We start from the raw sequence: 27,369 nt of genomic DNA on the forward strand, positions 1-27,369 counted from the left end.
CTGAGGGAATTCTTTGGGGATAACAATGAGATGGTGACACTGATTTTCTCAGAATACAAGTTCACCTGGAACAGTGTCAGTTAAAAGCAAAAAGGTTCTCAAGATGAGTGTCCCAATGGAGCATATAATAGAAAATACATTTGCAGTTCAAAATTATAGTGCTGGGTAATGAAGGTGAAGGGCCGTTTCAGATGCATTCAAACAAAAAGTAACAAATTAAGTTTCTCACCAAATGTTAACTAGCAAAGATAGAGCTATGTTTTGGCTCCATTTCTTCCCATAAGTATGTACCGATATGTGTTGAAAATAAGAGGATAGTGGATTAAATTGGACAACTTTCACAATGCACATGTCTTTTTTTCAAAGTTGTCACCTTTTTATTTTTAGATCTCAACAACTCTATTCAGCATACTCATTCGTCATACCTTTCTCTTGAAATAATGTTCAGAGTCTCTGTATGACCAAACTGTCTTGAAATACATATTTCCTGCAATGACTGTTTTTGTATTTAGTCCACTTCCATTCATCACCTGTTTATTCTTAAGCCTATCTCTAATTTTACCTAGAGGTAAAACCCATAGCTTTAATATCTGTGAACAGATGGAACTCCTTCCTAGAGGTGAGCAAAACTTTTATGTAACAGCCAGCATCAAACAAACATACATTTGGACTGTTTTAATGCCTCCACAAATAAAATGAGGGAAATTTGAGGGCAGAAAGGTGTCCTTACCAGTTAGACCAGGCAGGTGACTTAATTCTATTTTATAGTGAAGCTACATTAACAGAGTCTTGCCAGTCTGAATGTACAATTCTCTTTAGAAGGGTCCCTTCTCACCCATTTTCCCGTTGCAGGCCAAGCTGCCTCCTGTCTGACTGTTCCTTGAGCAGAATCTCTTGGCCCTGTCTCCCAAGGCATTTCCCAGGTACCAACACAGTCAGTCAGATACAGCTAATAACACAGTTGTAGGGAGGCAGGAAAAGAAAAGAGGGAGACTGTGGATATATTGTACAGGAGGTGTGGGAACAGTGGCAGACTAAAAAGTCACACAGAAATGTGATGGTCCCAGGGAGATGTTGGCAAAGATATTAGGTGCATGCTCAATTTTCTGAAAGCTGGTTAGGACAAGTGAGCCACAATCCGGACTCCTGTGGATCCTGCAAGATATTAAGGGGATGCAGAAAGGACAGGAATTACGGGGGTGTCCCCTTCCCAAAGAATCAAACCTGGGTGCTGGTTTAGTGTTGAAAGAAAAACAAGTCCAGTCGCCTCCTGAAAAAGCACCTGTCAGCCTCAGCTAGGCACTGGATAGTCTTGCAAACAAACTATGTTACTCAAGAGTTTTGTTGACCATGACCTGGGTGATTGAGAATCTCCATAGAGATTTTGCTATGTACTTTGGGATGAACACCTTTTGAATAGTGTGGGTATATGAACGGATTTCCAGAAAACTTACAGACTGCAAGAACCATTTGTGCTTCAGTTTGAGAAGCAGACAACACAGACTCCTCCCCAACAGCCTGTAGCCTGTCTTCAATACTGAAGGAACCCAGGGCATCCTGCAGCCCAGAAGGCTCCGCACACATTTGTATTAATCAAATGACAGATAAACTTTCAAGTGGCCTCAACAACTCTCTAAAATGAATGTCAAATATGTGTCGTCATGGCGGCATCACCTGATGTATCACAACTTTTCCCTTTGCTAAACTGGGCCAATGGACCGCAAGTTTGACAGCCCTGCTCTAAAAGAAAGCAAATGACCAGCTGTCTGCAAGGACTATAGACCCTTTCATTCCACACCATTCAGCCAGAGCTGAAGAAGGAAGAGAAGTGAAATGTCTTCAGAGAAAAACAGTCCAGTTGCCTCCTGAAAAAGCACCTTTGGGACATCCTGTCTAGTCTTATTGAAAGTGGGCACACACTTTCAGAAAAGGGGGGGGGTGGACCAGAACTTTTGTCTTATAAAGTACTCAGGAATTCTTTCACATTTTCTAAATAGGATGCTACAGATAGTATCATGGCCTGTTCAGATTCTGAAGTATCACAGATGGAAGAACCTTTTCAAGATTCCCTGAATGAATGCAAGCCTCAAGGGGAGACTAGCAATCAGGCACCGAAGAAGGCATGGCTCAATTATAGTTGAGGCAGTAGGGCTCTCCCAAGGAGCTGAATGCACGAGATCTGAATGATTCCTTGCATGGCACCCTTGATTGCCTGCCAATTTTCCATTGGGAACAACTATGCCACTTGACAAATTGATGGCCCAGGAAAGCCATCATGGACTCTTGGAAGTTAATCCCAAGTCAGTCAGTCAGAATGTAGCCTAATAATGGTCTCATCTGCTGTTTTGGACATTGGCTACTGGTACCTATGCAGGCAAGCTGACATCTTCGGTTTCAAATATCTCACTGGGCTTACATTTTAGTACCAATCTGTGTTAATGAATTTTTGATGAATTAATGAAAATATTTATTTTTTTGAACATATTGCCTTTAATTGCCACAAATTGCTAACCTGGAAAGTACATACCCATTTAAATCTTAGCAGATGGTAAGCAAAGGTTATTGGATTAATTTAGTTTTTCCAATGTTGTTAGTGGTAAGACATTTGGACTTTGCTAGGTGGTGTCTAAATTTGATATGAAATTTCATGAATAACTAATTCTCTAGCATAATTTGAGGGTAAAACCTGGGGGCAAAAATGTATAATTTTAAGAGAACAAGTATTTAATTATTATTTTAAATCTTTTCAGCAACTGCAAACATAATTTTCTTTATTATCAATGCAACGATGGAGATATATCCAGTTAAAACATGCTTTACCTCTCAACATGAATCTGATGCTTTAGCAATTTATAAAATAAATGTTTACTAAATAATTAATTTCAGAATCCAAACCTACTTTATTTTGTCAAAAGTTAAAAGAAATAGTTCAAAATATCTACAACAAGCAGCTCAGAATCAAGTGAAATTCTGTCAAAGGACTCAAAGGATTCATGTTTTGAAAAATACAAAGTTTATGCCCTATGAATTAAAGCTGAAATTAATCCATCAAAAGATTAATATCCATGGGACAGTATCTACAATATTTGGTACACAATGAATTATTATTTGTTAGCATTGCAAGAAATTCAAGAGCATCGTAACTTACATGTTTTGATCATGTTCTTTATATCCCCTTTTGGAGTAATGTTATAAAGTTAAGAGAATGATTGATTGGTTGATTAAATGATTTGATTTCTGTAGCCGTCCCATCTCAACAAATGACACTGGGCAGTGTACATAATAAAATGTACTGGTCTGGCTAGAACTAAAGATTAAATGGGAAAATGGGGGTTTCTCCCTGAGGATGAAGATATCACTCTGAATGTGGCACTATCCAAAGAAGCATCTATTTTTTACAGTGTTCTCTGGGACCAATTTGCACACAGAATGACTTGCTGGCCGGAAATGTTTATGCCACTGATGTAGTCCATTATTGAGCTAGAATTATAGCAATAGCACTTAAGACTTATATACCACCACACAGTGCTTTACAGCAGACTTTGGGTGGTTCACATATTGCCCCTAATAATCTGGATGCTCATTTTACCAAAGGATGGAACCTGGTGTTAGCCTCAAGCCCCATCAGGATCAAACTCCAGTCTGGGGGCAGAGTTGGCCTGCAATACTGCATTCTAACCAGCAGATTTTTAATCTATATTAAAGTGTTTAATTTTTTAAATATTAAATCCTGTCCCTCCCCTTTCTAGTTCCTGCATTTCTGACATGAGATCAGACATAATAAAAACAATTAAAACTTAATAAAATAAAACGGTTCAAAATAAATATAAATGGCACTGATTAAAAGGGTTCCTATAGATACAGCCAGGAAACATGGCCCGTAACACACTCAGGTACCCAGGCTCAAGTAACACAACCAAATCTTCAGAGCCTTACAAAAAGGCCAAGATCAGGGTCATCCTAACATTTCAAGGGAGAATATTCCAGAAGGATCGGACTATAGCAGAAAATTCTGACGTTCAAAAGCTGCATATTATATTGAATTATATTCAATTATACAATACTAACAGGCCTCGTAAACTAAAAATCACTGAATACATCCATCTGGGATATCTTGGTTTAAATGAAAAGCTATTTTAAAATATTAAAATGCATTTTATTTGTCTCCCTTATTTATCTGAAAAATATAACTTATTTAAAAAGTACCACATACTTGTTTAGAAAACTAGCACTATAATAGCTAAAAATGTTTAAAAAACATTATAGTTCCAACATATATGAACCAAAAACAGCTGCCGGTTAATAGCCATATCTAAAGAATAAAATCAGAAATGGAGTCATGTTAGTAGTAAATGTCTAATAAGTAGTAGTATATCTAGGAACAATTTCTTAATATACAAGCGGTGGCTCCAGTTTTCAGAGCTTCATTTACTATCATTTTTTGAGCATTATCTCTAGACATAAGACCATGCTGAAGCATTTTAAATTGCTGTTGTCGACTTTCTTCCAATTTCTTCCAGCGATCCTCTCCTTGAGTTTTCTGTGAAAGCAAAATATAGAGCATGTTAATATTAATTCAGACATGTTAAATAAAATGATCGTTGCAACATGGTCTACGTGAGGCCGCTCTTGAAGACCATCCAGATGCCACAAATGGTCCAGAATGCTGATTCGAGGTGCCCCACAATACACCAGTAGGATTTCCTTCAACATCCGGAAGAAATTTGTTAATACGTCCCTAAGATCCTGCGCCTAGGTCAACTGATAATGGTTTGACTACAAAGTCTCAGTGAAACTTGGAAAAGATTGGCAAGACACAAGAAAAAATAACTTTTATGTGACCCTTCATCAAGCTATCTAAGATGCTGCTTGGAATGGCCAGTGGCCTCATTAAGTATTTAGCCGAGCATTTCTCTCCTTGATCAGCAGGAGAGAGAGAGACCCAGAATCACCAGTGAGGAGATTGCCATATTCTTGTGATTACCATATTACCCAATAGCAGGCTACTGCTGCCAATTTAAATTCAAAAACAATTTTCTCCTTCAGATGAAGATGTCATCTTAAAGCAAATTCTGCTAGGTACCACGCAAACCCCAGTTCACTAACAACTTCCTTGCCTCGTGCCTTGTGAAGGACGGCAAAGAAAAGGGTGCTACCCTCCAAGCAGTTTAATATTAATGTGTAGTTGATGGCCACCCCACCAATCTGTACTTTAGCCTTTGATGAGCACTGACAGAATAAAATTGGGAGGCATTATATAGTAAATTTGAAAAGCAATTAAACGAGAACAAAAGGACAAAAACGCTCTTTAGAGTTACTTAAGAACATTTTTGTTCTTTTGTTGTTCATTTTTCTCTTAGAAAATTTAAGTTTCAAAAAGTTTCAGGTATTAATCAAGCACTGAAATATGTGTTGAAATTACACTTTAAATTTTAACATATATTTTACTTGATGAACATTTGAATCATCTGTTTTATACAAATTTTTAACTTTTTTGAAATTTGATATCATATAGTTATGCCTTTTATGAGCGTATGTCTTGTATACGAGTTAGGAATGGAAATTTATGTTCTACAACTAAGATACAGAATACACTAAATGTATTAAATGCATGGGTATATGGTTAATGTTTTAAAGTGTAAAGCAAGAATATACATTGCAAGAATTTCCACACATGCTTCAAAGACCCGTTAAATTAAGAGAGGACAGTCTGATTATTTCATAAAATGCAAAACAAATTATTTTCCTTTCCTTACTTTATCTAACTTCCAAAATTGCTTTGGTTTTCCATTAGACTTCTGAACTGTAGTTTTTAAATATCCAGATTGCATTTTACGTTCAGTAGACTTTTCCATAATTTTTTTCTGTAGTTCTAAAACTTGTTCTTCTTTTAAAATGGCTTCACGAGGTGCGGTCTTAGTTTTCTTTTCCTCCTGTCTAAAAAAAGTGTAATAAATAACTTTTATCAATTAGTTGTGATCTAGAAACAATTACTTAATTACAACTTAACAAGAAAGACATACAAGAAGAAAAATATACATTCAAACATGGTTCCATTATAAACAAACAGCATTATGAGACATGCATCCAGCTAGATTCTGCCCTTATTTCTTCATAAATAAATGAAAAGGAATTAAAGTTGTAGATCTGTAGTCCCTGGCAGAGAGTTCAAATTTCCTCAAAAAGCACACCAGGAATATCTTAGACTTAATGGAACTTTCATATACTTCTTCTGAATCAGTTACAACAGCAAAATAATTATCTCAATTTTTCCCACCATTAAAAAAAGCCAGCAACAAATAGGCAGGGAACATACATCAACTGAGATTACTTTTCAGATTACAAAACTTCCAATTGTACAACAATCTGATTAATGGCAAGAAATTTTAGCCAATTGCTAAAGCTGAGTCTAATTCAGTATGTGTTGAAATTCAGATTTACCTGAAATATAGACAGTTACTGATTGATGACCCATTTGCTTAGCAACCAAAGTTACAACCGTGCTGAAAAAAAAAGAGACCCGCTACCAGTCCTTGCACTTATGACTACTGCGGCATCCCTGTGGTCGCAAGATTGCAGTTCAGGTGCCAGGTAAATTATTTTTGACTGATGCAGGGTACCAGGTTCACCTGATCACCATTTTCCGCTTTCCCAGCCAGCTTCTGTTGCATAAAATATCCTTAATTATATCTTCATGTCTTGGAAAATGGAGCAAGAGTAAATGAGGAATAGATAAAAAAAATAATGTCCATCTCAGACCATGCATCAATCCCTCTGAAGATAGGAACATATTCAAGTCATGCTACATACCTTGTGGCAATACTCAAAAGAATATGGCAGCAAAGAGGCGCAAGATGTACAGAGGATGTAAAAAAAAAGTCTAAACATCCCTGTTAAAATGCCAGGTTTGGAGGATGTAAAAATATCAGACCAAGATAGATCACTTCAGAATTCCTTCCAGCTTTTAATATATAAGCTGTACAATTTAATAGAAAAACAAACTAAAATCTTTTGGGGGGAGAAAAACATTAAAAACATACAGTAACATAGTTGCATAAGTGTGCATAGTCCTTAAACTAGTATTTTGTTTGAAGCACCTTTTGATTTTACAACATTTAATCTTTTGGAGTAGGAGCATGGCACATTTTTTCTTGGGAAGCTCTGTTCATTTTTTTCTCGCAAGCGTTCCAAATTTGTCAGATTGTGAGGGCATCTCCTATGCATAGCCCTCTTCAAGTCATCCCAGATTTTCAATTGGATATATTCCAATTGGATGGCTGGGCCATTCCAAAACTTTGATCTTCTTCTGGGGAAGCCACTCTTTTATTGATTTGGAGGTATACTTTGGGTCGCTGTCATGTTGGAAAGTGAAATTCCTCTTCATCTTCAACATTTTAGCTGAGGCTTAAAGGTTTTGTGCCGAAATTGACTGATATTTGCAACTGTTTATAATTCCTTCCACCTTGATTAAAGCTCCAGTTCGAACTGAGGAAAAGCAGCCCCAGAGCTTAATGCTGCCACCACAATGCTTTACTGTCAGAGTTAATGTAGGTGTTTGTAAAATATAGCTGGGTTTTTTTCTTTGTAATAAAAAGCTTCTGTCTTGCCACCCCACCCCGCTGCCGGCATATGAAGAATACAGGAGACTGTTGTCGTGTATGGTACACATACTCACCAGAAATTTCTGCAGCTCCTTTAATGTTGCTGTAGGCTTCTTGGCAATTTCATGCACCACATTTTCTTATTTTTTTTCATCAGTTTTGGAGGGACATCCAGTTCACCATTATGCTATGTTTTCTCCACTTGTTGATGTCTGTCTTCACTGTGTTCCATGGCATATTCAATGCCTTAGAAATTTTTTGTACCCTTCTCCTGACTGATACCTTCCAACAATGAGATCACTTTGATGCTTTGGAAGCTCTTTGCAGACCATGGCTTTTGCTGTAAGAGGCAACTGAATAAATGCCAGAAAAAAAATCCTACTAAAAGAATATCTGAACAGTGGGTTTGTTCAAAGTCCCTTTAATGGATGGCAAGCTAACTACTATTTAACATCAGTTTGATCATTATCCTTATTTCTAAGAGAGTATGCACATGCATACCACACATTGTTGTGTGTATTATTATTCCACCTAAAAGATTTCAGGGTTTTTTTTTTTCAGTTGAATTGTACACTTTATTTGTTATATTAAAAGCGGAAAAAATTCTGAAATGATTTCTCTTGATCTGATTTTTTTTTACATTTCAAAAACCTGATATTTTAACAGGTGTGTATAGACTTTTTACATCCACTGTACTTCAAGAAGAAAATCTTTCCTATTTCACAAATGTGAATCCCTACATTGTCCTTGGAAATATAACAAACAGTATAATGAAAGGCTAGAACATTAAAGAAACGCCCTTTCAAAAATTGTGAACATACAGTATTTCAGATGCTGGGTATTCTGAAGCACAGAATATTGATAAAAATCCATTCTTAAAGCCACAATGAGCAACATTTGGCTTTGTCTACAACAGGGGTGTCCAACCTTGGCAACTTTAAGACTTGTGGACTTCAACTCCCAGAATTGTTAAAGAAATAAATTTAGTATGCACATTTTAATGGCATGTGGTTCATCATAAATAATGGCGATGTTTAAACAGTGGAATCTGGATAAATATAACAGCATTTCAAACTAACTTTAATGCAGCTGCTCTGCCAAATTGTTCTCTGAACATGCAGATTTGATCCAACTTATCCAAAAGAAGTTGTTCCTTCGCATGTTTTTCATGGATTATCAGATCCCTCTTCTCTTCTTCTGCTTTTTGCTGAGCTTCTTTCAGCAAAGCTAAACGTTCTTGAAGTTCCACAATTGACATCTCCCCAAGTACACCGTGGTTGGCAGTCTGTGGAAAAGAAAAGCAGAAGTACGTATTTCTGTTGTATCTTCATTTACATTACAGTCCACATACGGACAAAACAAAATGCAAGCCCAGGAGTTTTGGATTGCCCGCAACTCATCCCTTTCCACTATAGGTAGTCCTCGTCTTATGACTACAATTGAGCCCAACATTTCTGTTATTGAGACATGTGTTAAATGAGATTTACCCGATTTTAGGACCTTTCTTGCTACAGTTGTTAAGCAAATCACTGAAGTTGGTAAGTTAGTAACTGGATGTAAAGTGAATCTGGCTTCCCCGCTGACTTTGCTTGTCAGAAGGTCACAAAAGGGGAAATCATGTGACCCCCGGGGCATAGCAGCCATCTTAAGTATGAATAAATTGCTCAGCACCTGAATTTTGATCATCATAGGATCATGGGAATGCTACAAAGGTCGTAACTTTATTCAGTGTTGTTGTAACTTGGAACGGTCATTAAATGAACTGTTGTAAGTCGAGGATGACCTATATTGCCATCTTTCCTGCTCTTCTTGCTGAGGACTAGGTCTTGAACTTTGTGGCAACAAATATAAAATGTAAATTGGCTTTAAGTATTGAAAGTAAGTATTTAAGTAAAGAATGATGCAAAGTTTAGAAAAGCTGTCAATCTACAGCACAGTTCCTTACAGAAACTCCTATCACTGCAGTTGATAAGTTGAAAACTCTCTGATAGTTTTCACCTTCAGAGAAACTGGAGAAGGACAGAAGAAAATCAGGTATCCTTAATTTGATATCAGTCACCATTGTGCAACAATGAGAGAAAAATGACTGTGGAATGCTACACTGCTTCATTTTAATGGAAACTAAAGCCAAGTCTAGTCAAACATACTGTATATATTGGACTTCAAGAAAATGGGCATCGCCATCCAGAGCTCTTGAAGGAAGGATAGGGTACAAATCGAACAATAATAAAATAAGGGAAATACATTTTAGAGAACAGTAAATATATTCTCAGGAAAGGTGAAGCTAGTGGGTAAGGAAGTCAAAGTAAAGAGGGTGATTGTAGAAAGGGGGAGGTGTTAAAAGCACAACTATGGTGTTTTAAATTTAGTAGCTGGAGCAATGGTGTTGTGCAGTGATCCAGAACACACAATTGTGGTTGATTGGTTGGAGAGTGCTGACTCCTGTGTGAGGCAATCTGCGCTGTGATTGGCTGCTGTGGATGTAGAGGAGAGTTTCCCATTTTTCCTGCCTTTTTAAAAAATTTAGTTAGTTCATTTTTTTGTCATTGCACCTCGTACAACAAAATTAAATTCTTCTTCTGTATGTCCTGACAATTTACCTCATAATGATCCTGTTAGCCTGACTATCTTGTCTGTTGTAAATATAAATGTAAATATATTTATTTATATAAAGTTTGTATCACCGTCTCTGACCTCATTTGGACATCTGCTGTGCAACTCCCTGACATGTAGCCAATGTAATTATACAAAAAATTTAGTAAAGATCTGAAAACAGAAAATAATGCACATAGTAGATGGAAAGACAGAGTATAATAACTTCACTGTTACCAAATAAAACAAGAACATCGCATTCACATATAACTTCTTTGAGAACTGAAATACAAACAAAAATAACCAAGGTAAGCAGCAGCAATCTGTGGATTAGCTTTGATTTTCAATGGGAACAGTATACAGCAAAACATGTTACTTTCTTCACTCCTGGTATCTGGAATCAGCTATGAGGACCAAAGGAATGTAACAGCTGGCAGATGGCCAGTGGACCTTGGGTTGCCCAACCTCATGGTTTATTATTAGGAATGAACACAAATAAATAAATTAATAAATCTTATTAGTAAAACAAGATAAGATTCATGGTACTGAGCTAAATGATCCATTGTTTAATCTTCTTTCCTGACAATTTGGAAGGAATAAATTATCAGGAATAAAAGTTTAAGAAAGGTGGATTGCCAGAAAATATTCAAGATACTGCAGATTTCATATTCCTGTCATAAAAAATTACATTCAACCACAAGGTGCTCACAAAAAATGAATGGCCAGGTCATGTTCTAGCAACGCTATCCAACATTGTAATAATGGTTTCTAAAACTCTGGAAAAATTAATAGAGAAAGAATTTTAGAAGTTGTAATTTTGAAGTTGTAATTTGTAGTTAGATGTTTCGAACAAGACAGGATTCATAACTTATAATAAACAAAAGATCTTCTTTTTCTAATTCACTGTTGGCTTATCCATAATATTTCATTATGAGTTTACCTTTGTTAAGTCAATAAATCTATTTTTCAGGAATGGCACATATTCTATCGCTCTTATTTGCTGAATCAGTTCATATCTTTTTTTAAATTTCTCTTCTTCATCTTTTAAAGCCTGAAGTAGCAAGTCCTGGCTTTTTTTAGATATTTCTTGAACTAGAAAAGCAGAAAAAGATATAAACTTTACCAATATGCTATTGTCAAAGATAAGTAAATACAGAAATGATTTGCAAATAGTGTGAATTCTGATGTAAATGGTAATTGGAGTCTCAGTGAGCAGAGAATACCTTTTCAAAGAACTCTTGCTACTCTGCAACTTGAATCAATGGCCAGTGACAATGTAATCAACATAGACCCCAAAAGGTAGATCTGTATTCCATTCCATCCCATTCCTGCAGATGACATTTATAGACACCATATGGGTAGCAATTTCTTTAAATGTTTAGGGGTATTTAGGGATTCCACAGATTAAAAGCACCACCAGGGAACAGAGGGAATCCATTTTGTATAGAATGAAATCTATCTAGAACTCTCTAAGTTCCGAAGTATTCAAGAGCTGTTTTTAAATTTTTCAGAGACTTATACATTGTGGATGGTGAAGCTTTTCAATGCAACCTCTTTAAAGGGCAAAGATTTTTAAGTGCAATCTCTGAAACCAATGAGTTTTCTCATTTTGTCTTCTCAAATAAGATGGCTGGAAGTCACAGAATAGCAGCTATAATTGTGGGGCATGGGGACAGGAGTACATTTATGACCAATTGGATTCTTTTTTTGTCTTCCTCCAGTGGTGCTCTTGACCTTCTTCAACACGCTCATTAACTGTGAACTATGGGGAGGAAACAGGAGACATGGATCAAGAGAGGACATATGACACATGAGCATGATCTTATCACCAGTCCGGCCATCTTTCGATTCCAGGCTGTGGCCAGAGTCTGCACAGCAGTCATCCCCTGGATATCCTCCAGCTCACTCTGGAACCTGAAAGGTTGCTGAGGATGGATTATTCAAATATGTCCAGCCTCCCTGGGAAAGGAGGCAGCCCTGGAAAATTTCAAGACCACTATGGCATGCCCTGACCATGACAGAGGGGATAATGATAAATCTCCCACCAAATCTCATTGCTACTGCTCCAACAAGAAGAATGTTTATGAAATGTCATCTTAATGACATTTCTCTCAAGTTCATAAATGTTCCAGTTGCTAAATAATTTTGTTAAAAATCTATCGATCTGACACTGTTAATACCTGTTTGCTGTTTGCATTTTTGGAGTTTCATTTGTGCTTGCTTCACATTTTTATGTCCCTCTGCCACTTGCTGAACCTTTTTCTCCTTTTCCTTCCTTTCCTGAAGGCATCTTTCTGCATACTGGAGATGCATTTCTGCTGTCTAAAATCCAAAAATAATTCCAGGTAAGCAAACGGATGTAAATCTATTAGGTTCAATTGGGAAAAAAAGAGATTGTTTTAAATGATTTCACAATAGTCTTCCACATCTTTATTTAAAGGTTAAAATTTTTTAGAAAGGAAGTTAGAAACACAACCTTATCCCAGCTTCCCTGCAAATCTATTAAGTAATTTCTCCTGAAAAGAGCAGCAATGGTAGGAAGTATAAAGGAATGAAAATAAACCCTCATAAAGCAAGTGATTAAAAGCTGATCAACATGTATATAACACCATTTGAAGATCTGAAATAAGGTATCAATACATAAGATATCAAAAAAACAAAACACATTTGCAAGCCATGAAGAAATATCTAAATGCAGAAGTAAATTTCAGGAGAGTCAATAAATCAAAATTGCATCTTAACAAAACAGATGCACTATGAATAGAAGGAGGGAGATTGTGTAGTTTCTTATCCTTATTAAGTCTGAATAAGAAACATGATGTGCTTTATGCATTACATAGCCTTTGTACAGAGATCCTTTTGAGATTGAAAAAGAGGAAAGGGGTTTTTTTTATGAAAAGCACTGTTTTTCCTGCATACTTCAAGAATCTACTTAAACTCCTTTTTCTGCCAAATGCATTTATCTATAATTTAATGATGTATCTATAATCTATAACCCACATGCAGAACTCAAACCCATCTGAAATCTGAAGAACACTCAGTACCTCTTCTCTCTTCTGTTCGGCATTTTTTTTCTTTTCCTGAATGCAATATTGGCGTGCTAAAATAGCTTCCTCGTAGCTTAGCTTTCCTTGTAGTTTTCTACATTCTGCTTCTGTCAGCTGTTGGTCCAAATCTTTCCCACGCATTTGTTGTTGCCATTCCAGAAATTTTGATGGATCCTGTGCTCCTTGGAGAAGATGTTCGATTCTATAATAAAAATTAAATCAGATTATTCGAAGGGAAACAGTACAGCTCAAACACTGCTATCTTATGTGAAGGCTATAATAGTTATGAGTGGAGGCCTCTGGCCTTTGGCTCAGTTCTCTTCTGCCTCGTTTCCCTGGCATTGCCAGCCTTTTTCCTAGACAAATATCAACCAAACACCATAAGGGTAACCCCTAGGTAAGTTGTCTGCACCAGTGGTGGTATTCAAATAAAGTTGCTATCGGTTCGGTGGGCATGGCTTGGTGGCCGCGCTTTGCGCGCATGCATACACTTTGCGTGCACGCGTGTGTCAAACACGCACTTTGCGCAGGCGCAGAGGCATTCTAACTTGCCTCCTGCAAGCCTGCATGATGGTGGTCACTGCAGCAGCTGCCACACAGCGCTATTCTGTGCTGCACAAAGCAGCTACGCTTTGAATTCTGGCCATAAAAGTGAGTATGGGAGCCCGGGAGGGCGGGTGGGGCAACCACAGAACAGCAAAGAGAACCGGTTCGGTCTCCACTGCTCATCGCCACTACCGGCTCTCCAGAACCAGGCAGAACCGGTCGAATACCACCACTGGTCTGCACCTCTTCTAGCTTGAGAAATACTCTTTTTTCACCTAACACCTAAAAGCAAGCAAAGTTATAACCAGAAGCCAACATGGGTAGATCACGTCAAACAAATCTTATTTCCTTCCTTGACAAAGTGATTAATTAATGGACCAGAAAAATGTTATGGACATAGTATACATGGATTTAGTAAGGAATTTGGCAAAGTAGACCACAATCTACTTCTTGGTAAGATAAAATCAATGTGAGATAGACAGCATCACCACCAGATGGATTTGTAGCAGGCTGACAAACTGCACCCAACATGTAGTCCTTCCCCAATGCTCCAGGATCTTTGAAAGATATGGTACAATGGTGTGGAGATAATATCTGCTAGCTCCTTTAGAATTTTGGGGTGCAATCCATCAAGTCCCAGTGATTTGAACTCATCTAAATCGGTCACTTACCATTTTCTTGCTTATTTTTAATTTTTATTTCTAGACTGTCTTTTACTATGTTTTGTAAGGTTGGGCTACATAGATTGATGATAGATAGATAGATAGATAGATAGATAGATAGATAGATAGATAGATAGATAGATAGATAGATAATGATTGATATACATTGATGATTAATATAGATGATATAGATATAGATGGATAGATAGATGATAGATGAGACAGACAGACAGACAGACAGATGATAGACAAACAGACAGACAGACAGAAGTAAGCAAACAAGCTGGGTCTTGTGTACGGTGGGCTGGATCCTAGCCCAATCTGGCTTCTTTAGGGAAGACTGACTGGATTTGGGAGGTCATTAGTGCTTCTTTAAAAGAAGGAGTGGTATCTATCTACTTGAAAAAAGCAGCGGTATGCCTCTATTTGAAGAATGTCTATGGAGATTCTCAGTCATTCTGTTGTGATTTCTAGCATGGTAAACTGATTTTACACAGTTGACCTGAAGCTTATACAAATGTTCATTATCTCCAGTCTCTCAGAAGTGCACCTCTTTTAATTACAACTGTTGAGAAAGACACATCTGATTCTTATATCCTAAGCTTGGAATCAACTTTCAGCGGAGGTAGTTGGTCAATCATCAGTAGCAAAGTTTAAACATGCCTGGAATAAACACATGTCCATCACCCAACAAAAATTTAAAAAATGAAATAAAAAATTAAAATTAATTAATTAATTAATAAACAAACAAATAAATAAATTTAAAAATCAGAAAACTCAAAGGGCAGACTCAATGGACAACCAGGACATTTTCTGCTGTCAGTTTTCTAATTCTATGTTTCTACAGTATCTTAATATACCATTGACTCCCGGAGATTGCCTAGAGAAGTCCCTGCCTCCTTCCTAGGGCTGAATGGGTGTTACTGGCCCAAGGTCACCCACTGGCTTTGTGCCTAAAATGGGATTAGAACTCACAGTCTTCCAGTTTCTAGCCCACTACACCAAACTAACTCCCGTCATCTAGGAGAACTGAAAATACTAAAATAGTTATGCCTTGGATTCTTCTTATGTTATTATTCAGAATTTCCACAACTATTACTGTATCTCAGATAGCATAGCCTGATCTTTATTAATAACCCTTGGAATCTTTTACATTTTGAAAGAGAGGAGAATAATTTTATTATAAACAATAGAGAATATCTTAATTCCCTTTAATGCAATACAATCATACAGTCATTCTTTAGAAGGCATAAAAAGACTACCAAAATCTGGCACAGGTTAAGTACCTCTTAAGCTCCTGTTCCACTTTTCTTTGGTACAGAACACCTTCTCTTAAGATTGCTGCTGCATTTAGCCTAACAGGGGTATTGTCAGTCTGTTGGATAAATTAATGCATAAATATTTTTAGAAGCAAAATTGCAAGAGAAATCTTTTAACAGTCTATAACTGATATAACAGTACCATATTCCCTAATTACATTTTTAAATTATTACTTAGGTTTCTTTAGATAGTTAATAGGTGGTTGATGATAAGTTGTATAGTATCTAAAGTAAAAAAACCTGTTTCTATTTTCATCAGTGACATATCCTCCCAAGTATGATTAACAGTCAAACTATATTAATATCTATTAATTCCCTAAAATATTTCATTTCACATTTAGCTTACAATCAAATCTTATTTATCTAAAATAAGTCATATGAAAATAAGTGGATCTTATTTCTAAGATATTTCAAAGATACTACTGTTAGAGGTTTTGTATACGCACACATAATGGAAAAAGAACTAGAGAAAAAAAATGGAACTTTGTTACTATATATGCTGACAACAGCAAGACCTGTGTGCAAAATGGAAGGAGACTTCAATACCTACCATGGAAGAATGGATGCAGAAGTTGATGGGAGTTGGCTGAAATGGCAAAACTGACTACACTGATTAAAGAAAAGAACATAAGTACTTTTGTTTCCACATGGAAACCACTTCTGAACTTCGTGCTTGATGTGGAAAAGAATGTAAACTTTGGGTTTTACAGATTAGATAGATAGATTTTTATAGAAATGACTTGTTCATATTATGGAAAAACAAAAAGCTGTAATTTGATGTTAATGCCTTATTCTACTGCAACAGAGAGAGTCGGAAGCCAATGCTTTTTTTTCTTTTCCCTACCTTTCCTCACTTCTCTTTCCTCTTTCCCCTCTCCCTTCACTGCTCTTTTATTTACTTTTGTATTTTGTATTTTATAATACTTTATAACTTAATTAAAAATGTTTTTTTAAAAAAAAGAAACATTAAGGAAGTCCTTGGCCACCAAAAAGTTGCCTGTCCAGTTTTAAATTGATTTCAAATGATTTTTTTGAATCTCACCAATTTAAAACATTAGATAACCCAGAGCTGCTCCTCACCTTCGTCTTGATCTTCTGGGCCTCAAATTTTTCAACAAGGTTTGGGATTTCCTTCATCTAGAAGTAAAAATTATTGTAGCTTTATTACATAACTTATTCTATTGAAAAAAGCAAACTTCAAAAACAAATTATGCATTTGATTGTCCATGGAGTTTCTCAGTCATCCAGGTCATGGTTGTCCCGAAGGTGCTTTTCAAAAGGCAACTTGAATTTTTTTGGGAAAAAAACAATGGAAAAAAGAAAGTGAAACACACTTTTGAGATATGCATTTGATTATGCAAATTATGTAAATATTTGTCAATAATAAATAGTAGAAAATTAAGGAAGGTAAATAAAGGAGAATCAGAATGAAAAGTTCTATTAAAATGAAAATCCTTGACCTAGGCCAGGATAATTTATCGTAATTGATAATAAAGATGTAAAATGGCAAAAAAAATTGTTCATGAAATTATAACACTCCCTTATTGGCAGCCACATTTTTCAAAATTGTAGTTACAGCTCAAAGATGCTAAAAGAAATAAAATAAAATAAAATGCTTATTGCTAATTAAAGTGCATACAAAATGAATATAAGGCCTGCATAGGAGTTTCTTAAGGGGAAAAAAAATCCCACCTGGTACAAAAAAGTGTTTCTACATAAAAAAAAATAATTAATGGAATATAACGAAGCCTTTTTAGGCAATCATAATCTACCACATTTTGCATGATTTTGGAAAATTCTGTAGCAAAAGAAAAGGCTGGTGTCAGGGAAGATTCAGTCATCATTAAAAAATATTTATATTCCAAAATTAAATGTGAAATGATCTATAACCAGTACACAGCTATTATAAATTTAAAGTCAGAATTTGATTCTTATTTTATAAGAAAATTAAAAATTTACAAGCTTCCATAATTTATTGGTACTTGTTATTACTAGTACTGATTTGGTTCTTTTGTTTACCAACAAACTACCAAGACTCTGGCCATCAACAAATACAAATAATAGCAACAATTTACAGCTTATGTGCTGTTATGCAATTGCTAAACAACTTCAAATTGTGTCAGCATTAAAAATGAACTTAGAATGAGCTCATAGCCTATGCTGCAAATCATTATCAATATCAAATACTGTATCAACAAAACATTACTCAAAATTATTTAAACAATAAAATTACAATAAATAAATCTTATTACATTTCACTTACAGAGCTTTTGTAATCAAACTTTGGGATTGCACAGTTCAATTGATTAATATTTGCTTCTAGCAGCAGTTCCTAAAAGAAAATATAAATTTAATAAATAAATAAAATATAATTTTAATGCCATTAATTGAATGCTGGTATGTCACCATAATAAAAATTGATTGATTAATGACATTCTTTGCCCAGAAATTTATTGTTTATTCTTTTATGTACAAAAACACTTTATTTATCTCTCTCTCCCTCTCTCTCCATCCCTCCCTCCCTCCCTCCCTCCACACTGTAAAAGGAACAGCTGCTTTCCAGAAGATGAATCAAATGTGGTCCTTGTCTATGTCACTGAAATTTCAACTGTTTGCTCACTTTTATAGTAATCCCAGGAGCCATTAATGCCAGTGAAACTTGAAAGGTGTCAGCCAGTATTAACAACAGTCTTAATATCTTCCAATAAATATGGCTTTGCTGTTCGCTATTTTGACTATATTACTAATGAAGTTGTGTTCCAAAAGAGCTTCTCCTGAAAACTATATAACATTGTCACACACAGATGACTCCAATTTATAAGGCATACTTTCTGCATGGAGAACAATCTAATCCCCAAGATGACAAGATGGACCCTCCTCATTACAATAATGAGTTTGTCTAGAATGGACTGGTGTTCTCTTTCCATTTTCTTGCCTAATTTGAGGTCTTAGCCTTTTTGTGAGCAGTAAGAATATGTAGCAGAAGCATTTAATTAACTATTACAAAAACAGGAATATGGAGCAGAACCTTGAAAAGCAATTATTCAAATACAAGCGGTTAATTATAATATGATTATGGATTTTCAGGAATTCCCTGGAAACCACACTGATACCTCAAAATACAACAAATTTGGGTGGATAAATTCCAGAAAATATAGTGAAATAAATTATTAAAATACTAAACTTGCCTCTGCTTGCTGGCGATTCTTCAGTTTGATTCTTTCTAGATGCTGCTTCATTCTAGGTGGTTTGTAAATATTCTTGGGAATCTGAACATACATGCACAGACATAATCTATAAGATACTCATCACTACAGTAAGTATTCAGTAAGATATGATAGTGCTGAAATAAAGAGCTTTATGCCCAATGCTCACATTTATTACAGTATCTCTCCACTATGGGGGGAGTGGGGGAGAAAATGAGTTTGGAGAAGAATACATTATAAGAGAGTAAAGTTTAAGGTTTTTAAAATTAATTCTTTGGGATTCAAATACTTTCAAAAACCAATCAAGCATTTTTGGTATAAAAAATACAAAACTCACAGGTTTTGTTTTCTCTTGTCGTGGAATTTGCTCAGGAATCAGTATAGCTCGTGGATTAGGGACCGTCAAGTGAAACTCATTTGGTTCAGTCTTCTTTAAAGGTATAATAGTGTGTTTATCTGCAATATTATCCAGCTGACTGATCAATTCCTGTATTTTTGGCTGCCATCTTCCAGGAAGCAAAACAAACAAACAAAAAACAAACTAACAAAAATACAATTTTATTTTGGGCTTTGGATTCCATCTGCTTAATTAACACAAGTATAAGCAACTTTAATTATTTTATAGAATCTAAACATTTAGATTGATCCTGAACTGGAAGTCCAATACAAATAATTAACAGTGCCAAACTCCATTAAGTAGATATTCAAATGAACTTAAGATGCAGTTCCAGTCGAACAGGAAATCATGCACATTTTTGAGAAATATGTCCTGACAACGAATTGGGAATTACTTCTGAGAAAGCATGTCTACAATGTTTCTATTACTTACTTTTCCAATGGTTCAATCCAATTTTCATTTACATAAACCGAATCATAAATCTGACTCCATTCATCTTTTATCCATGTTTGCAAATTCACCATATTGAAAAAGAACCTAAGGAACTAAAAAGACTGTATACATCAATGAAAGAAGCTTAATCAAAAAATATTTCCCTAGAAATCAGATCATATTTTCTATTTTCAGCAGTAACTTATTCATAATTTCTACTGAAATATTGCCTAGAGCACTAGACATGACCATAGTAGGTATTTTCCATTAGAACTGAGGAAATATTATGGAAATACCGCTTTTCCCTATATTTACATTTTGCAAATACGCCCCAAAATTTCAGAACTCCCAAAATAGTGTACAGTCTGGTACAAAGAACTGCAGAAACACTACGGATATTCTTATCACCACAATAACATAATACAAGGCCTGAATGAAATGTAATGCCCTCAATGTTGCAGTTTTCTAATAGAAAGCCGTAGTGGGAAGTTGCTGTAAGAAAATGATGTGTAGCTATTGTGATATGGAAGCCTGCCATGAGTACCTGTCAGTGGTTTAAACAAGGTGGAGTTTTTTGTGTTCTCTGAGGCTATTTGCTTGCAGATTTCTTATTACCCAGCTAGATAACATAATTAGTGGAAGCAAATGTAGGATTTGCTCCCTGTTCATATACAGTAGCTTTCCTTGCCAATTTTGGGTGGGTGTGTGGTTTTTCTCCTTCATAGTTCCTTCATTAGGGTATTACAGGTAGTCCTCGACTTATGATCACAATGAGGCCCCAAATTCCTCCATGATCAGAGGTGGGATTCTACAGACCGGTTCTATAGAACTGGTTGTTATGATTCTGCGCAGTTCAGAGAACCAGCAAATCGTGCCACTGGCTGGCCCCGCCCCTCCCACCCCACCCCGCCCCGCCCCGTCACTCCTTATCTTGCATGCGCATCATCCAACTTGCCTGTGTTGTGCCTTTGCCTAATTTTTGGTAAGTTGCTATTTTTCTTTTGACGCTTAGTTCTTCCAACTATCAGCTGTGCCGCGCGATTTAGATTAGCTAGAAAGCAGGAAATCGTTGGGTTTCTTGCTTTCTAGGTAATCTAAATCGCTGTTGTACTGCTTTGCCTTCACCCAGGAAGCTTCCCTGAGGCCCAATCAGGGGTGGTATTCAGGGGCTTGGCGGGGGGAGAAGTGGCCTGAGAGCAGAGCTGAACCTTCCTTAGGACTGAAGCTTCTATTTTTCAGTGCAGACTCGGGCAGCATATTGCAGAAAGGTAGATCTGTCAGTGAATCTGTGACTCTGCAAGCAACTCAATCTGCCTGCCTGCGTTGCCTGATTTTGGGTAAAAGTTGCTCTTTTTTTATAAAAAAATCAATATTTACATACATGGTGTGTTGTGAGTTAATTTTATGAGTTTGCTTGCAAGCAAATTTTATGTGACAGACTCAGGCAGCAGATTACAGATAGATCTGTGAGTGAATCTGTGATTGTGCAAGCAACTCAATCTACCTGCTTGCTTTGCCTGATTTTGAGTAAAAGTTGTTTATAAAAAAAATCAATATTTACATATTTACAATATTTACATACAAGCCATGCCTAGGCGGTCACATGACCAAGCCACACCCACAAATTAGGCCACACCCACAGAACTGACTGTTAAGAAATTTGAATCCCACCCTTGTCCATGATCCCCCCAACTCATCCCTTTCCACTACAGGTAGTCCTATCTTATGATAACAATTGAGCCCAACATTTCTATTGCTAAGTGAGACATTTGTTAAGTGACCTTTGCCCCATTTTACGGCCTTTTGTCACAGTTATTAAGTGAATCACTGCAGTTGATAAGTTAGTAACCTGGTTGTTTAGTGAATCTAGTTTCTCCTTGACTTTGCTGTCAGAAAGTCACAAAAGGGGATCAGGTGACCTCAGGATGCTGCAACTTTCATAAGTATGAGTGGGTTGCCAAGTGTCTGAAATTGGATCAGATGATTATGGGGATGCTGCAAAGTTTGTAACTATGAAAAACAGTCATAAGTCACTTTTTTCAGTGCTATTGTAACTTTGTGAAGAGTCACTAAATGAATTGTTGTAAATCGAGGATTATCTGTATTTTCTGTTTGATTGTTTATTTGGTTGTTAATATCTGTGTATCTGGTTGTTTAATGTCAGAGAGGCTGTGTTCTGGCCTGAAACTGTCATTTTCTTCTAGAAGATTAGAGTTCCTTCTGAAAAGTATTTCTCAATCCCAACATCTAGTGCTTCTGAATAAGAGGACTTAGGGCTTTCAAGTGAGGGAACAACAAACTAAGATGTCTCTAAAAGAGGAGAAACAACACTGCAGCCAGGCTGACAGGCCAGTGACAACTTCAGAACAACAGAACCACTCCAGATAAGGAGCGGACAATTGCCCACTTGAACTTCACTTAGCAACATAAATTCCAGTCCCAATTATGGTCATAACCCAAGGACTGCCTGCTTTGGCTTGCATTTTAGCATGAATTGTTTGATTTCACATAAAATCAAAGTACCACATGAACTGAAGCCCAGTTTCTTTCAAAACATACAAGTCTTGGTATGTTGCAATGTAGTCTCATTTTAAGGGATGTACAAAAATATTTAAGCGGAAGATTCTAAATGATGAAAATCAAGTAGTTCCCTTTTTTTAACTGAATAGATAAATAATGCCTTCATAAGAAGTAGCATAACCTTCAACTGTTAATACCTAGATTTTCTTCCAATGTAGTTACAGTGGCTTTATGAATGGTGCTAAGGAATTTGATTTTGTCTTAGCATCTTGTGCAGTCTATAGGCCATGCCTCATCATTAGCACTGAATGCCAACTCTGTGTTGTCTTAAATATATTAATTTTATAACTTGCCTTTTAAAAATTCTGAATATATTTATAGCTTTGTAGTAGTAGAGGGATGTTCAACTTGAAGAATTTTCCACTGCAAATACAAGATAAGTACTAAAAGCAGTAGCTTTGAACAATCATTCACTATTTAAAATATTCACTAAAATTCTATACAACTTAAAATCCAAGAATATTGGATTTTTATTTAATTCTGATGAAATGCGAATATTTTAATTACCTTACATATCTTAACAGTATCCATTGATTTGATGATTTTGCTGAACCGCTGAAATCCAAGTTCCTCTAGTCGAAAAGTAGCCAAATAACAAATAACTAGAAAAGACACATACATTAATATTGAAGGCAAAGTGAATAATTAAGCCTATTAAAGATTTCTAATCTAAAGTTTCTTACTAGTATTTGTTAGAATTCTCCAAATACAGGTATCTAAAAGTGGAAATGGAAGGCAGGTTAGGCAAATGATAACATTCATCACAATCTGAAAAATAACACAACATGACTTAATATTCCTATATCCACTGTACAAAACACTGAAGGTTTATGTTGTGATGACATGTTTCACATCTTATTTTTTCGTTATTGCAAGTTGTACTTGACACCCATAAATATAGCTGCTGTTATTAGTAGCATATATACAGGAGAGTAAAAATCAGACTGATTTTCTAACATTATTATATTGTCTCTATATAAATTAATACTTACCAATATACATGTTGCGCTCAGAAAGTAGGCAATGTTTTCCATCTCGAATATAAAATGCATCGACTATCACATCCAATACAGTTTTATATTCTAAACAGCCACACAAGATATCCATTACAGGTACAGGGATTTCAGCTGTTACTTCGAAAGGCTACAGACACAGAATTACCATTTAAATGTAAAAACAAAAACTTAATGTATATATATATAAAAGTCATCATTCAATGTAAAATAATAGTAGTAATATTAGCTACTATTGTCCAAAAGGTGTAACCAAAACGTATAAATAGTATATGTTTCGAGCAGTACAAAACATACAAAGCACAATTATCCACCATAAATTAATCCAAGCAACATTTTAAGTAAAAGAACTGTGTGATAGCTTGTCCAAGAAAACTCAGATCATCGGACTCTTATTTATGATAGTTGTGATGTCCCGGGTCATGTGATCACGGGATGATTGGTTATTTGCAATAAATGAAAGGTTTCTACCTACTGGCACAGAGTTAGGTCCAGAAACCAGCTTATCAAATTTTAATTGTTTTACAGGTTTTGGGAGTTTGGATGTCCAGAATTCATTCAAGTCCTCTTTTTCTTCCTCACCATTCAAAAATAATTAAAGAAAACCCTAAGACTACTTTAGACTGACTTAATTGGTTAGAAAATTAGTTTAAAATTTGATAATTAGGAACAAATGAGAAAAAGAACTAGCTGGTGGAGATAAATGCTGCCCTTCAAACTGTTCGTATCAAAGTTCTTGTGCAATTCATAAACCAAATTTCTTTTGCCTACAGTACAGACATATGTTACAACCTTCTTGAAGAAAGCTATCCATCTATCTAATAAAAATACATGGCTCCTGACATTTAGAAATATAGTATTTCAAATGTGCATTTTGTGAAAGCTTCAAAAGACATCTGATACCTGTAATACTTTAGCTGATTCATCCAAGAACTGCCCAACATTCTGATTTTCAGGATGGAATTTGTTAAGCTGCTGAATTATTATTTCCATGTGTCTCAGTGGGCCAGCCATCTTCATTCTGCATAGACCTGGAATTATTAAGTGTTCACGTTTCACCAGCTGTAATTTAGTTTTAAACATATAATCATTACATAAACATAATTTTGCTTGAACAAATTGTCTCCTAATGCAATTATAAATACTGGTATACCTGAAACCACCTGAATTAATTTGTTAGATGAGCAAATTCATTCATACATTTGTTTGCTTTTCAACTATAACTGCTCTTCAGGGTAAATACTGTAAGACTTTTCGTTCTTAATAGAAAAGAAATCTTGATTATTGGGGCAATAGTTAATCAGAAGTGTTAACTATCTGCCATTTACCTAGCATTCACCATGGAACAACCAAAAGTGTAACGGATTTGTATATTTTCGATATTATCATGGCACAAATAAACTAACATTTAACCAAAAGTGCCATGAAATCAGAACCTCTCCCTAGATCTTGATGTACAAACAGGGATATAAAAGAATTATAGGGATATAAAAGAGTATTCTCTTTTAAATCACTTTCAAAGCAGTACAGTCTTACACTGCACTAGACTGGAAAAACTTCATTAATATTTAGTTTAAAAAACAGTGCTTAGAGATCATTGTGTTCTGACAATTTCTCAGACGATAGGATTCAGAAACTTAGTCCCATAAATGAGTCCATTCAGGTTCAATTTGGTCCCCCTTATATCCTAATATTTACATGAAGCTGCCCGGACCAAAGTCACGATTTTTAAAATCTGTTAACCTTCTGCAGACTCTATTTCTACAGTACACAAAGATAAATATATCTAACAATTTGTAATCCTAGATAGTTAACCCACAGTTCTAATCTCCTTGCCACCTCTTGCTCCATATTAAGTGATCACTGTTGAATTTTCTATCTCCTACTACGCCATTCATTCTTTTAATCTTTTTTTAAAATGCTCCTAAGCCTCTTGATTTATATTACAAGCAGCACTTTTTAAGGGAAATATTAAAGCTGTACATCTGCCAGCCCTACAAGTTAGCCCTGCAATAACATATAAGTTAGAACTACGTTTATTGTGATAGGACTATGTTTATTGTGATAGCACTACGTTTATTGTGATAGCTATAGCAACAGAATCTTGCAAGTCTGAATGTGCTTCCCTCCCCATTTCTGTGAACTGGGGAGGGGGATATTTATGTTGTTGGTTTGAGCTCCCAGCTTGGAGATTTGGTTGCAAATGTTTGGTCCCCATTCGAAGTGACATCTTTGGAAAGCTCACTGAAGATGTCTTCTCCAATGAGGACCAAATGTTTGCAACCAAATTACCAAGCTGGGAGCTCAAACCAACAACATACTGCTAACTGCCAACCCGAGCTATTAATATTCAAAGCCATTTCAAGGGGGATACTCTCCAAGATTGTTTCTTTTCAAGTTGTTTTCTCTGTTGGCTTGGTGGTAGATCTTCCTCTCCATCCTTTCTGCCCTCTCTACAACATCAAAGTCACCATTTTGTACTGATGCAGATTCAGATGCCTGATTCTGTGCGGACAGATGTGGACTGCGATTTGACACAAAGGTGACAACAATGCAAAACCCAATGCTGATTTTGCACCACAGCAGCACTGACACTTTTTAAGTTCTGTGTTTGTGCCCCAATCAACCCAATCTGGAATATCGTAGATGCCAAGCATAAACCATAAACCAAATCCTCATAGAGGATTTTTGCACCTCAGGTTCATGGGTGTCACGGCTGGGCCCGAAACCGGACGACGATAGTCTCATGCATGCCTGCTTTTGGGATCAAAAAACACATAAAAAAAATCAATTTACCAATAAATATTGAGAGACTGAAGCTTTAAATCCGAACGTCTCTTACGCTTTACAAGTTGTAATCAAAGGCGCGTGGCTTCCCAGAGAATTATTTTCAACGGACCCGTCCTTTTTGCAAGGTACACTGAGGCGAATTATTCACTTTTTTTCTACTCTCGACTTTGCTTGTCAACGGTGAGAAACTGCAACTAAATGCCAGGACGGAGGCCCTGACGCGGCTTACTTCAGCGCGCGACGCCCACTCCGGCCTCGCCACCAGACCGTTGAGCCGGCGTAGAAGAGCGCGAGCCGCCGCCGCGGCTGTCTGTCGCTTAGCAACCCTTGAAACGCTTGTGTCGCTTAGCAACAACCACCCTTGACACGCTTTTTGGTGTCGCTTAGCAACCCTTGAAACAGCGAGGCGCCAGCAAAAGCCGGAAGATCACAAGCCGGACGGGCTCGTCTTTCTGCAAAAGGATCGCCCGTCCGAAGTTGTAGGGACGGATGAGAACAAGATTCTTTCAATAACATTTAGGAACATGCTCCCGAAGCAAGTTTAGAGGATCCAAAGTTAATACATAATATTCTTCATAGATTTCACCCATGACTTAACTCATGGGGTCTTCAAACTTGACAGCTTTAAGACTTGTGGACTTCAACTCCCAGAATTCCTCCTCCAGTCATGTTAGCTCAGGAATTCTGGGAGTTGAAGTCCACAAGTCTTAAATGTGCCAAGTTTGAAGACCCTTGACTTAACTCTTCGACTTGCTAGATTTTTCTCCACTGAATGGGTCAATAAGCAGGGATTATACCACATAATTTTCCCTTTGGACCCGTGTCAGACCTCTCCTTTTACGCTACTCAGTTATTTGTAAAAGCCTTAATCCCTTCTTATTGGAATTTCAAATTCATTGTCATCCTAAAAGAGATAAATACACTAACATTTTAAGACTGCAAGCTTTTGAAATGTTTCTAATGTTCTAAAGAAGAGTTTGGACCTTGGAAATGAGTTAAAATTTAAACTGGAATATTAACCTTACAGAAAGTGCTCAGTTTAGATTTGCTTCTTCCTCCTGAATTCTTATTGCTTGTGCCCAGATTTATCTAACTCACATACATGCATACATACATGCAGCAGCAGCATACCAGAATATTGTTATTTAATCAAACGGATGTCCTTTCCTAAGCAAGCATTTCCA

At 36.3% G+C, this 27,369-nt stretch overlaps 1 protein-coding gene across 2 annotated transcripts; it reads right to left on the bottom strand.

Moving 5' to 3' along the window:
• Nucleotides 1-2,878: 2,878 nt before the first annotated feature.
• On the bottom strand, nt 2,879-26,388 carry CFAP99 (cilia and flagella associated protein 99). 2 transcript variants are annotated; one of them, XM_087937960.1, is made up of 16 exons: nt 26,192-26,388; nt 24,299-24,426; nt 23,375-23,525; nt 22,890-22,984; nt 19,803-19,915; nt 19,311-19,479; nt 18,956-19,036; nt 18,031-18,099; nt 16,848-16,904; nt 15,735-15,823; nt 13,238-13,442; nt 12,374-12,515; nt 11,134-11,285; nt 8,681-8,886; nt 5,757-5,937; nt 2,879-4,540 (listed from the first exon to the last, which is right to left on the bottom strand). In XM_087937960.1, exons 2-16 carry the CDS (start codon nt 24,413-24,415, stop codon nt 4,376-4,378), a joined length of 1,992 nt encoding a protein of 663 aa, XP_087794086.1. In that variant the 5' UTR covers nt 24,416-24,426; nt 26,192-26,388; the 3' UTR covers nt 2,879-4,375. The 2 variants fall into 2 exon arrangements, with proteins under 2 accessions (XP_087794086.1, XP_087794085.1); XM_087937959.1 differs by having other exon boundaries at nt 26,238-26,346.
• Between the last annotated feature and the right edge of the window lie 981 nt (nt 26,389-27,369).

The sequence above is a fragment of the Pseudonaja textilis genome, chromosome 8, assembly GCF_049901715.1.
Source record: "Pseudonaja textilis isolate UNSWEBS1 chromosome 8, rPseTex1.2, whole genome shotgun sequence".
Lineage (NCBI taxonomy): Eukaryota > Metazoa > Chordata > Lepidosauria > Squamata > Elapidae > Pseudonaja > Pseudonaja textilis.

Excerpts from the sequence above, each read along its gene's own strand:
- CFAP99 (XM_087937960.1), bottom strand. The coding sequence starts at position 24,415 with ATGAAGATGGCTGGCCCACTGAGACACATGGAAATAATAATTCAGCAG. Across the intron at positions 19,480-19,802 it reads TGGATTGAACCATTGGAAAA|ATGGCAGCCAAAAATACAGG; the intron begins GTAAGTAATAGA and ends GCTTCCTGGAAG. Across the intron at positions 19,037-19,310 it reads GACAAGAGAAAACAAAACCT|ATTCCCAAGAATATTTACAA; the intron begins GTGAGTTTTGTA and ends ATGTATGTTCAG.